Source organism: Bombina bombina, chromosome 6, assembly GCF_027579735.1.
Source record: "Bombina bombina isolate aBomBom1 chromosome 6, aBomBom1.pri, whole genome shotgun sequence".
In the NCBI taxonomy this organism is placed as follows: domain Eukaryota; kingdom Metazoa; phylum Chordata; class Amphibia; order Anura; family Bombinatoridae; genus Bombina; species Bombina bombina.
In genome coordinates, this window is record NC_069504.1 from 557,755,928 (window position 1) to 557,769,124 (window position 13,197).

General features: G+C 36.6%; 1 protein-coding gene across 1 annotated transcript in view; it reads right to left on the reverse strand.

The window, feature by feature from the left end:
* Positions 1 to 12,867, reverse strand: part of NEDD4 (NEDD4 E3 ubiquitin protein ligase) — a 430,182-nt gene extending 417,315 nt beyond the window's left edge. The window contains exon 1 of the mRNA XM_053717506.1: positions 12,723 to 12,867. Coding sequence (XP_053573481.1) covers positions 12,723 to 12,764 — 42 coding nt within the window. The 5' untranslated portion in view covers positions 12,765 to 12,867. The remainder of the gene's footprint in view (positions 1 to 12,722) is intronic.
* Between the last annotated feature and the right edge of the window lie 330 nt (positions 12,868 to 13,197).

The window sequence follows — 13,197 nt, forward strand, 5'->3', positions numbered from 1 at the left end:
AGGAGAGAGCTGCAAATGTGCAAACATCAGCACTGGAGTGTAGTGAAAGACAGATTTCAACATGGCAGCACACATAACTAGAGGGAGGCAGGGGACAGCTTATAAAATGTATTTAGTATTTAATGTCCCTGCAAGGGACAAGTATTAGGGAATGAGCAAATGCTCTATCTTTAGAGAATTTTATTTTTGCATTAGTAAGTCCCTTTAAGGGGCCCAGGCATTACATCTTACAAATATTTATTTCACTACACACTTTGCATAAGCTGCTTAACCTCACATGTTCTGCAGCAGCACAAGCTCAAATAAAATGTTTTCTGGTGAGCTTGCTTGGTCAGGACATGGCTAAAACCCACCCCCTACATTCAGTAGCAGCTACTCTCCTGCCAAATTCCACACAAGCATTAAAAAGGGACATGGAACCCAAAGCAAACAGTTTTTAACAACTTTCCAATTTACAATTGTGCTTCATTCTCTTTGTATCCTTTATTGGAGCAGCAATACATTACTGGGAGCTAGCTGAACACAGAAGTCAATGACAACCTAAGTATACTTTTCAACAAAGGATACCAAAATAACAAAGCAAATTATATAATAGAAGTAAATTGTAAAGTTGTTAAAAATGGAATGCTCTATATTGGGGTTTAATGTCTCTTTAAGCCATTAGATTTATAACATCTCTTAACCCCTTAATGACCGGACCATTTTTCAATTTTTTTACCCTTAATGACAATGGCTATTTTTACATTTCTGCGGTGTTTGTGTTTAGCTGTAATTTTCCTCTTACTCATTTACTGTACCCACACATATTATATACCGTTTTTCTCGCCATTAAATGGACTTTCTAAAGATACCATTATTTTCATCATGTCTTTTAATTTACTACAAAAAAAATAATAAAATATGAGGAAAAAATGGAAAAAAACACACTTTTTCTAACTTTGACCCCCAAAATCTGTTACACATCTACAATCACCAAAAAACACCCATGCTAAATAGTTTCTAAATTTTGTCCTGAGTTTAGAAATACCCAATGTTTACATGTTCTTAGCTTTTTTTGCAAGTTATAGGGCCATAAATACAAGTAGCACTTCGCTATTTCCAAACCACTTTTTTTCAAAATTAGCGCTAGTTACATTGGAACCCTGATATCTGTCAGGAATACCTGAATATCCCTTGACATGTATATATTTTTTGTTAGAAGACAACCCAAAGTATTGATCTAGGCACATTTTGGTATATTTTATTCCACCATTTCACCGCCAAATGCGAGCAAATAAAAAAAAAAACTTTACATTTTTCACAATTTTAGGTTTCTCACTGAAATTATTTACAAACAGCTTGTGCTATTATGGCACAAATTGTTGTAAAAGCTTCTTTGGGATCCCCTTTGTTCAGAAATATCAGACTTATATGGCTTTGGCATTGCTTTTTGGTAATTAGAAGGCCGCTAAATGCTGCTGCGCACCACACGTAAATTATGCCCAGCAGTGAAGGGGTTAATTAGGTAGGTTGTAGGGAGCTTGCAGGGTTAATTTTAGCTTTAGGGTAGAGATCAGCCTCCCACCTGACACATCCCACCCCCTGATCCCTCCCAAACAGCTCTCTTCCCTCCCCCACCCCACAAATGTCCCCGCCATCTTAAGTACTGGCAGAAAGTCTGCCAGTACTAAATAAAAGGAGTTTTTTTTTTTGTTTTTTTTTTAATAAAAAAAATAAAATATTTTAGCTGTGATGGACTCCTGCCTTAGCCCCAACCTCCATGACCCCCCCCCCCCCCAGCTCTCTAACCCTCTCCCCTATCTAATTGCGGCCATCTTGGGTACTGGCAGCTGTCTGCCAGTACCCAATTTGCCCAAAAACAAAAGTATTTTTTGCTCTTTTGCTTTTTTGGGGGGTTTTCTGTAGTGTAGCAGCCCCCCACAATACCCCTACCCCCCTCCCCCTCCCAGATCCTTTTATATTATTTTAAAAAAAATCTTTCCCCCCCCCCCCTCTTCCCTCCTCATTGGTGTCAGTGGCCAGCTAATGCACGCGCACGCGCGCCCCCCCGCACGCTCCCGGCACCCGGCGTGCACATTGCACTTCTAGGAACCGGATGCCGGGTAGCAATGGGCCGCCCACCCGCCTCCCTGTTGCGCTCCCACCCACCAACGAACCGGCACCATCGCTACCGGTGCAGAGAGGGCCACAGAGTGGCCCTCTCTGCATCGGAGTCTTCTAAAAAGGTATTGCAGGATGCCTCCATATGGAGGCATCACTGCAATACCCTGAGAGCTGCTGGAAGAGATTGCGATCGCTTCCAGCACTCTCTTAGACAACTGACGTACCAGGTACGTCCATTGTCATTAACTACTTGTTAATGCATGACGTACCTGGTACGTCAGTTGTCATTAAGGGGTTAAACTCTATCAAATCTCTACTCTCTTCCATCTCCTGCCCTGGCCAATCTGTCTGTCACTACAACTACACTCTTACATTGGTCCTCCCACCATAGCTTGCAAATCACACACTCACCCCAAGCCCTACTCATCTGACCACTTCTTGTCATTCTCCTCTGACCACTTCTTGCCATTCTCCTCTGACCACTTCTTGCCATACTCCTCTGACCACTTCTTGCCATACTCCTCTGACCACTTCTTGCCATACTCCTCTGACCACTTCTTGCCATACTCCTCTGACCACTTCTTGCCATACTCCTCTGACCACTTCTTGCCATACTCCTCTGACCACTTCTTGCCATACTCCTCTGACCACTTCTTGCCATACTCCTCTGACCACTTCTTGCCATACACCTCTGACCACTTCTTGCCATACACCTCTGACCACTTCTTGCCATACACCTCTGACCACTTCTTGCCATACACCTCTGACCACTTCTTGCCATACACCTCTGACCACTTCTTGCCATACACCTCTGACCACTTCTTGCCATACACCTCTGACCACTTCTTGCCATACACCTCTGACCACTTCTTGCCATACACCTCTGACCACTTCTTGCCATACACCTCTGACCACTTCTTGCCATACACCTCTGACCACTTCTTGCAATACTCTGACATGCAACCACCTCCTATTAACACTTCTCTCTCAGCTCAAGATTTTGAAAGACAATTCAACAACAAAATAGATTCAAAAATAGTAATCAGGAATTAAATAATCTCTCAACACACTACAAATATCCAGTCCCCTCAACCATTCCCAAAATCCAAAACACCCATATCCACAAATTCAGCTAATTTGCTCCTATTACTGAGGAAAAAGTTTCTGTGCATTATGCTCCCTCTCACTACCTGTCCCCTCAATCCCATCCCCTCACAACTACTGACCACCCTCTCTTGTACTCTTACTCCAATCCATACACATATCTTTATTCTCTCCCTCAGCACTGGTATATTTCCCTCATCCTTTACACATGCACTAGTCTCAATGTACATTTAGTGTATCCTTCTCTGGCGCCTCCTCTGCCCCTTTACTACTTTCTGTTGGGGCACCACAAGACTCTGTTTGGTCACCTTTTTCCTCTCTCAACCAATACTTCATCATGAGGTTTCTTAATAAAGTCCCACGCGTTTCAGTATAATTTGGATGCTGAAGACACCATAATCAACCTCATTGCATCAGGCCTATCCTCTTGCATGCTAACTCATGTCAATGTATTTCTAACATTTCATCATGGATGTCGTTACTACCATAAGCTAATTCTCTATAAAACTGAGCTCCTTATTTTTCCCCTTCTAAAATCTCAACCTCCAACATTCTTTTACTGTTGATAATATCATTAACTCAACCCCTAATGCCAGAGACCTTGGGGTCAACACTTGACTCAGATGTTTCATTCACTTTTCACATCCAGTCTTTGGACAATTCCTGACAATTCCACCTTAAAACATCTCCAAAATGCACCACTTCCACACACAAGACATAACTAAGGGCTATATTTATCAAAGGCTAGGGGAACTCTGTATGTGCTTCGCCTGTAACTGCACCCCAGCTCACCTCCGGAGAAGCGCACATGTGCACCTGAATTTATCAAAAAAATAGACGTAATTTTGCACAGACGAGCTGGGGCGTAATCATGATAAATTTTGCCTGTCGGAAACGGCATTTACTCCCTATTTATCACAGCACATACCTATAAATATTTACGCAGCCATGTTTTGATTATTAAAAAAGCGTTTTTTTAAGTTAATATTTTGCTTATATTTATGTTAAATCATGTTTCTGTGCTGTTTTTGACATATGTTGATAATTTAAGATCGTAAAAATAAATATATTAAAATATTGAGATGAGATGAGATTATATATATATTAAACTGTTGGTACCCATATGCGCCAGTGGAAGCGCAAAATTTCTGGCAATAACAGTCTCTTGTTGGCACTGAGCCTTTGAAAAATTAGTTAAAAGAAAGTACTGCATCACAAGATGTAAAAGCATGTATTATAATGGTGTTCGCCTCAGTCTGCATGGCGAAATATACAACATGTAATTTAAGCCGAAATTGCAGATCCCTATCGGCGCAAAGCAATGATAAATAAGAAACTGGGCGTATTTGTAGTTCGGGCTGTTAAATTACGCCTATTACTAATGTAAATTGTAGCACTCGGGAGCGCGCTTGTGCGCCTAGGCGAATGCAAGTTGAGTGCGAAGAAGTTTCTTTAAGATTTGTGCAATTATAGGCGCAGAGTGCTTTGATGAATATGACGATCAGTTGGTATGCGCTATTTTGGACGGAATTAAAGGAGAATGGCTTTAATAAATCTAGCCCTAAGACTATTGCAACTCCATCCTCTCCAACTGTCCACCACATTATAATGCCATCTGGCTGGCAAACTATTAAAGGGACACTCAGGTTAAATTAAATTAAATTTTCATGATTCAGATACAACTTTTATTTAGATCCAGCATTACATTTTACGCCACGCAGGGCCTGATATTACATATTGCAATTAATATAGACAATACAAGAAAAATAAAAAAGTTGTCAGTATTTCACAAAATTATGCCAAAACATAGATTCAAAAGTAGATTATATACTCTGCTGGGATCTTTTCTTTCCTTTTTTAATCCATTCTCTCAATATTACAACAAGTTAGACCTTTTACTACACAGTAATCTGAAGAAATTTTTAAGAAAAAAAAAAAAAACAACAACACAGTAACAAAAAAACAAAACAAAACAAAGCAAAAAAAAGGGAGAGGGAAGGAATCTCGAGCCACCAGTTTGAGGCTTGAGCAGAGCGGATTACCAAGCCCCCAGCAAAACTAGCTCTGAATTTCTGAAAGGATAAATCATATATTCTATCTCATTCGGTGACAGCGTTTTGATAAGTACTGACCATTTTTTAAAGAAACCTTCAATATCTGTTTCCTTTTCCATATTGGTATCTTTTTGTTCTAACATACACTGTTTTTTTAGACAATTTTTAAGCTCATTTATACTAGGATTCCTACTTCCTTTCCATTTCTTAAAAATCAGGTACCTTGCCACTAAGATAATCATATTCACTACTTTATTATTCATCCGCAGATTTTTAGTCGCTTCCCATAGAAAAATTACATCAGCCACTTTTAATTTTAAAGGGGAGATTTTTAATACTTGATTGATCCAGTATTCGATCTTAAGCCAAAAGTGTTTGATTCTGGGGCATTCCCAGATCATATGGATGAGATCTGCCGATGAAAATGAACATTTTGGACATTTACAGAAATTAATGTTCCCGTATCTAGACCCCTTCTTCGGGGTGTAGTAGGTCCTATATAGTAGCTTGATATGAGACTCTCTCCATGTAGCTGATAAAGTAATTTGTAAGACTTTTGAGATGGAAGCATGAATTTTATTTACATTTATATCATCTTGGGGTATTATTAGATTCCATGCAGTTGATAAATTTCCTAAGTTCTTTTCCCTCTTTGTTGGAAATTAAGAATTGATAACATGGGGAAATTGACATGAATCCGTTCCTTGCTAACACAAGCCAATTCTCCAATTTTCCCAGGACCAATTCCAGCCCGATTCATTTACCATCTTGGAGATAAAATGCCTTATTTGTAAATATGCAAAGAATTCTTTGTTACAAAGGTTAAATTCTCGTTTCGCCTCAGTCTGAATGGCGAAATATACAACATGTAATTTAAGCCGAAATTGCAGTTCCCTATCGGCGCAAAGCAATGATAAATAAGAAACTTGGCGTATTTGTAGTTCGGGCTGTTAAATTACGCCTATTACTAATGTAAATTGTAGCACTCGGGACCGCGCCTGTGCGCTTAGGCGAAAGCAAGTTGAGTGCGAAGAAGTTTCTTTAAGATTTGTGCAATTATAGGCGCAGAGTGCTTTGATGAATATGACGATCAGTTGGTATGCGCTATTTTGGACGGAATTAAAGGAGAATGGCTTTAATAAATCTAGCCCTAAGACTATTGCAACTCCATCCTCTCTCACTGTCCACCACATTATAATGCCATCTGGCTGGCAAACTATTAAAGGGACACTCAGGTTAAATTACATTTTCATGATTCAGATACAGCATGTAATTTTAAACAACTTTCCAATTTACTTCCATTAAAAAAAATGTGCACAGTCTTTTATATTTACAATTTTTGAGTCACCAGATCCTACTGAGCATGTGTAAGAATTCACAGACTATACGTATATGCATTTGTGATTGGCTGATTGCTATCACATGGTACAAGGGGAGTGGAAATATAAATAATTTTGAAATTTGTTATAAAAAAAATCTACTACTCATTTGAAGTTCAGACTAAGTGCTATTGCATTGTCTTGTTATCTTGCATTTGTTGATTATGCAAATCTAATAAAACAAACATTTATTTAGTATTTTAAACATATTTTTTTTATTTTTAAGCATGCTCAATTTACACAGAAACAAATATGGCTTAATATAGCTATTTTTTGCTTTACGTTTAAGAATAACAAAAACAAAATGTAAATCTGCCTGTGGGAATAAAACAAATGCAAAGTACCCGGGTGGGGGCCATGTAATATTTTGCAATATTATAACATTTTCTGTTATTTATAAATGTTACTAACTCTATCCAAAACACAAATGAATTGCATTATTTAACATGATAAATGAGCAACAAATAATGAAAACATAATATAAGCTATTTTATTGAGGTCAAATGTAAAATAAGATACAGTATACTCATGAAGCACTTTACATACAGCAAAATAAACAATGGTATACAATAACAATAATAGATTGCCACCTTTTTGAATATATGATATTTAAACAAGTAGCCCCTAGAAACATTCAGACATTAACATGAAAAAGGGTTTACCCCAAACAAAAATCAAAGTGGCCACTTTTGTACCACATAAAATATAGGTCCGAGTTAAAACGGGGATTAGTAAGGGACAGAGTATAATGGGCCACTCTTGGGCCCTGTAAACATACGTACAAACTATATAAAATTATTTTGTGCTACCCATCAAATCAATTTTCGACCAACCAAGTAGTCACAAATTAAAGTCAAAGTTGTAGGGTGCAGCATTAATATTATATCTCTCCTGGATCTTTGGGTGAAGTGTAATCCTTCTGCTCACTATGTGGGCACTGTCTTATCCTTATAGTATAAGACGGTGCCTATACATATATGGGCCTGAATAAAAAATATAAAAAGGCAATAATATTTGAAAATGAATAGAGCAAGTAAAGATGGGAAACCAAGTCTAAGAAATTAATATTCATAAAGCACATAAAAAGGCCCAATTCCAAAAGCATATTGTTTTTAAAGTAAGTTTGCGGCCCAAGCTGCATATTCAGCCCATATACGATACATCATCATCCCTATCAATTATAGGCCATAAAGCTATATTCTAGTGCTGCTATAGAAGATCTTAAAGGGACATGAAACCCAACATTTATACATTTTTAAATAACTTTCCAATTTACTTCTGTTATCAATTCTGCTTCATTCTCTTGTTATCTTTTATTGAAGAAGAAGCAATGTACTCTTGGGAGTTAGCTGCACACATTCATAAACCAATGAAAATGGACATACAAATTCAGCCCTCAATCAGAAGCTAGCTCCAAGCTCTTGAGCATATCTAGATATGCTTTTAAAAAAAAGGGTACCATGAAAATGAAGCAAATTAGATAATAGAAGAAAATTGGAAAGTTGTTTAAAATTGTATGTTCTAACTGAAACATGAAAGAAATTTTTTTGGGTTTCATGTCCCTTCAACTCCATACCAACATTAGAATCTATTCAGAATATATTCAGCACATTCATTAATTATTTGCCTGCCTATTAAAAGTTAAACACGAAGCAACTGACCAACCCACGTCAGGTATATGGGTTAACCATTAGGCAGATGCTAAAGCTATTATGTGCGAGTTAATAAATGTCTAACACCAGGGATGAGGCTGTAATAAATTCTCAAATAGAAAAAAATACAAAACAACAATATATCTGAAAATCATATTTATATACTTCAGTCCAATCTTAAGGCGTCACCTAATAAACATTTCAATCTAGGACAAACCGTAAAAGCCTCTTAAGGTTAGTTCTGGGAAATAAATATAGCTTTAGCCCACTCCACATTTTGAGGCATTCAGGTCACCACGTTCATCTAGATTACCAGGATAAGGCAGTTTCTGAACTGCAACCTGAATGACTACTTGATTTTTTTCTTTCATGATTCACATAGAGCATGCGATTTTAAATATCTTTCCAGTTTACTTCTATCATCTTTTTTTTGTTTTGTTCTCTTGGTATCCTTTTTTAAATGGATACCTAAGTAGACTCAGAAGCTGCTGTTTGATGGCTGCACATATATGCCTTATGCTATTGGCTCACCAAATGTTGCTTCCTCAACAAAGGACATCAATAGAAGTAATCAAATAAACTAATAAAAGTACATTGGAAAGTAGTTTAAAATCGTATGCTCTATCTGAATCATGAAATAGAGATTTAGGATTTCATGTCCCTTTAACTCAATTTTTCTCTGCTTTAATCGGAGGGCTAGGCTCACTTTTACACCTTGCACCGAGAGGTAGACGACCTGTAAAAGAGCCATGCTTGCTCTTTGCTTACCACCTTTGCCAAGAGGGGGTGTTGAGGCCTATACGCTTGTGACCATCGCAGGTCTCAATGGTCCAAATCAACAGGTAGAGAAGGTGTTTTAATTATATATCACTCAATGCAGTGAAGTAATCCCTTCACTGGCTTTCTCTAGTCTCCAGAATAAAAGACAATTCCTGACCATAACAGTCAAGGCCACCAATAACTCTGCTCCCCCTTACATCTCTAACATTGTCTCCCCATACTGTCCCTCTTGTCCCCTTTGCTCTTGCTCATGGACACCCTCTTCTCTTGTTACCTCCTTATATTTCCATATACAGGATTTCTCCACAATAACCTCAACCTTGCCTCACTCCACAAACCTCTCTCCAAGCGTTAAAGGTGTAAGCACTAATTAAAGACTCTACTGTTTCTTTCTTACCTCAGTTCCTCTTTTGTTATCCCCTTGACTTCCCTTAGCATATAAGTCTACAAGTGCAGCTGTCCTGCAGATCACTTCCATGTGTAACAATAGCTGCCAACTCTTGGCAGGGCTCTTTACCCATTTGCTACTTACAAATGTTACCTGTGAATAATTATACCGATTTTAGAGCTCTGCAGAATATGTTGGTGGTCTATAAATAAATGATAATCATAATAATAACAGACAAATTAAATGGGATGGAGGATCAGTGATATATTTCTGAGACCGAAGGAAACAGAAATTAGGCAGCTCTGTTGGTTAAGAAAATAATAATAATAATAATAATAATAATAATATTATATTAGGTTGTATAGCACAGCTTGTACAAGTATAAGGTCAACTTTCTTTGCCTTGCCTTAATACAAGTGTCCAGAAGCATTAATCCAGATCAAGTAGGTTTATGTAAAAAAACAAAAACAAAAAAAAAAAACCCTGCTATTTTAAGCATGAAGCAATAAGGGGTTAAGAGAAAAAGTTAAGTGGAAGGATTTCCATAAAAAATAGACATATGAAGAAGAGTGAGAAACAGGAAATAAAAATGCTATACAAGAATTAAAGTTAAGTAAGACAAGAAACATAACTAGAAAGAAGGAACAGGGGTGAGAAAAAAGTGCTGTAGAACATAAGAAAAAAAATATGATCATTTTAATAGATATAGAAGGGAGGACATTTAAAGGGACAAGTACAAAAAAAACCTCATAATTTAAATAGGGCATGTCATTTTAAACAACTTCCCAATTTACATTTATCGCCAATTTTGCTTTGTTCTCTTGGTATTCTTAGTTGAAAGCTAAAACTTGGAGGTTCATATGCTAATTTCTTAGACCTTGAAGGCTGCCTCTAATCTGAATGCATTTTGACCACTAGAGGGCATTAGTTCATGTGTTTCATATAGATAACATTGAGCTCATGCACGTGAAGGGACCTAGGAGTGAGCACTATTTGGATAAAATGCAAGTCTGTCAAAAGAACTGAAATAAGGGGGCAGTCAGCAGAAGCTTAGGTACAAGATAATCACAGAGGTAAAATGTGTATTATTATAACTGTGCTGGTTATGCAAAACTGGGGAATGGGTAATAAAGGGATTATCTTTCTTTTTAAATAACAAAAAATCTGGTGTTGACTGTCCCTTTGAAACTGTAATATAAAATGTTGAAACATTTGTGGGAAAACAAATTTGCACTATACTTTTTTAGTATTTATTCTGCCCCTTTTTCTGTAATTTGTCTCTTACAATTGTGGGTTTTCCAGTTCATGTAAGAATTGGAAGTGCATAATATAAAATTCACAAATATTGTTTGATTGGTGTGTTTGTTCATTTATAATGTATCTGTCCCTAGCTGACCTCAACGAGAGAGAAAGAAAAAAAAAGAAAAAGAGAGAGAGAAAGAAAAAAAAAGAAAAAGAGAGAAAAGAGAGAAAGAAAAAGAGAGAAAGAGATAGAGAGATAGAGAGATAGAGAGATAGAGAGATAGAGAGATAGAGAGAGAGATAGAGAGATAGAGACACATTCTTTTTCTTCATAATATGGATTAAAACATATTCATTCAGTTGTCCACTAAGTCTGGTAATTAGACCCAGTTAGTTTCTTTTTCTCCCATATTTTCACTGTTTAAACAATAGAATAAGAATTGCATATTGTGATGGTACATGCTAAAAAGAATAAATCTACATGACCATCAAAAAGTCAGATTTAGGCAGAATCATTCAGCTTTCTGCCCAGTGTTTTGCTTTGAGAGAGATAAAAATAAGGGCATAAGTTAATAAATAGCATATATCTATTAGTGTTTAGCACCCCACAAATACTGTACTGTAAAGGCTCTTAGAATACCAAAACAAACTCCCTGATTAGTTTCTATGTCCCTGAAAGTTGGGAAGTATGTTATGCTGTGCTATGCTATAATGTCTAGAACCTGAGCTGATTATATACACAACACTGTTAAAAAAAGTTGATATTTATATAGAAACACAACATACAATATACATGTTATTTATTTTGTCCCCTTTTCATGCAACTCTTAAATAGTTTATTTGCTAATTTATTGTCTTCAGTAGATAACAGCTGCTACTTTATTCAAACATAATGACAGTGGCTAGACTGCAGAAGACTAAAACCCGGATTGGCACCTCCAAATATGGCAAGTGATGGGAAGAGTTGGCTATTGAAAAATAATTGCAGCAGACAAGACGTTTATTAGTTTTAACAATATTTCGAGTTAACCAATATGTTATTATATAGCAAAACAACAGAAATGCTTTGTAATTACAAGGTGTTTAGTTGTGTCTTTTTAACTTAGCGTATGATGAAAAAATGTATTTTAAAAGTATAATTTTTCCATGCCTATATCTTGTAGTGTCTAGATCAATATCAGAGCAAGAAAAGTAAGACTTTTTATATTAAATAACATTAATAAGTAAACAAACAAAACGTGAAATTAAGCAAATACCTTTATTGTTATCTATGTGCAGGATATAGTGTAGTATCTGCAAACTATGACTCAACAAGTACAGTTGAACAAAGAATTAACTTTGTTGCTATGCTGGGATACACTAAACAAATAATGAGGAAGTTCTTAGGAAAAACTATGTTTATTAAGACTTTATGAAATACAATATTTCATTAGTTATGAAACACAATTTACAAGATGCCTGTTAATAAACGATTTACTAGACATATTTTCTACTAAAAACAGTATAACCTGTGATCATTTCAGCATATCTAATACTATGTAATCATAAAGTCTAAACTAAGTGTATTTAGCCCATCACATTACATTTGAACATTATTAACTAAGTTTAGATCGTTTGAATTTCTAAATTGCTTTTGTAAATGTTAAAGTATCAATGAGCTGGGTTATAAATTATTTCCATTTAACACAATATAAACAATAAAACATGCACATAGCAGCATAATGTTTTAATGTGCCAATTCTAAGCACTCCAGGATGTGTAATGCTTGTTTCTCACAACAAAAGGACAAACTATATGTGACAAGGGGGCCTTACCCGATGACAGGTTGGGGACTTTGAGCGTGAGCCATCCGTCTTTTTCCTTCAGTAAGAATAGGGACTAAATTCGTTTCTTTCTTAACTATCAGCAGCAGTGAAATGGTTATCAATATGAGTAGTATTTCTGTGCCAGCGCCCTAAACTAATATACATGGGTTAAGCAAACTCGAAGTGGAAAAAAAGCCCATAACATATAGTATTACCTCATCCGCAGGGAGACCCAACACATCCAGGAAAGAGGCCATGTTGCAGGTCCCGTGTTGTATCCGATTGTGTATCCCTGGCAGTTCCTGTATGTCTCATGCACCAGCGTGTAACCCTGAAACCCCTCCTCCTTCCTCTCACAGCTTCCCTCTGCCTTTTGTTCCCTTAAGGTGGATTCTCAGTGTTGACAATCGTGAAAAGAAAGCGAGAGAAAAAATAAAAGGGAAGAAATAAGAGTGAAAACGAAACAAAACATATTGAATAAAAAAACAACCAGCAAAAAAGTAAGTTGTTGCAGAAATAGATTAATGGTATTAACCCCTTCAATGCCGGTTATTGCTTTTTCTACTACAGGTTACTTTGATTATTTTTGATATATCAAATAGTTGTTGTTCATGAGTAAGAAAAACACAGATGTCATCTAACACTATGTGATAATGTGACACACCATTTCAGGTCTCCAAATCACATTAT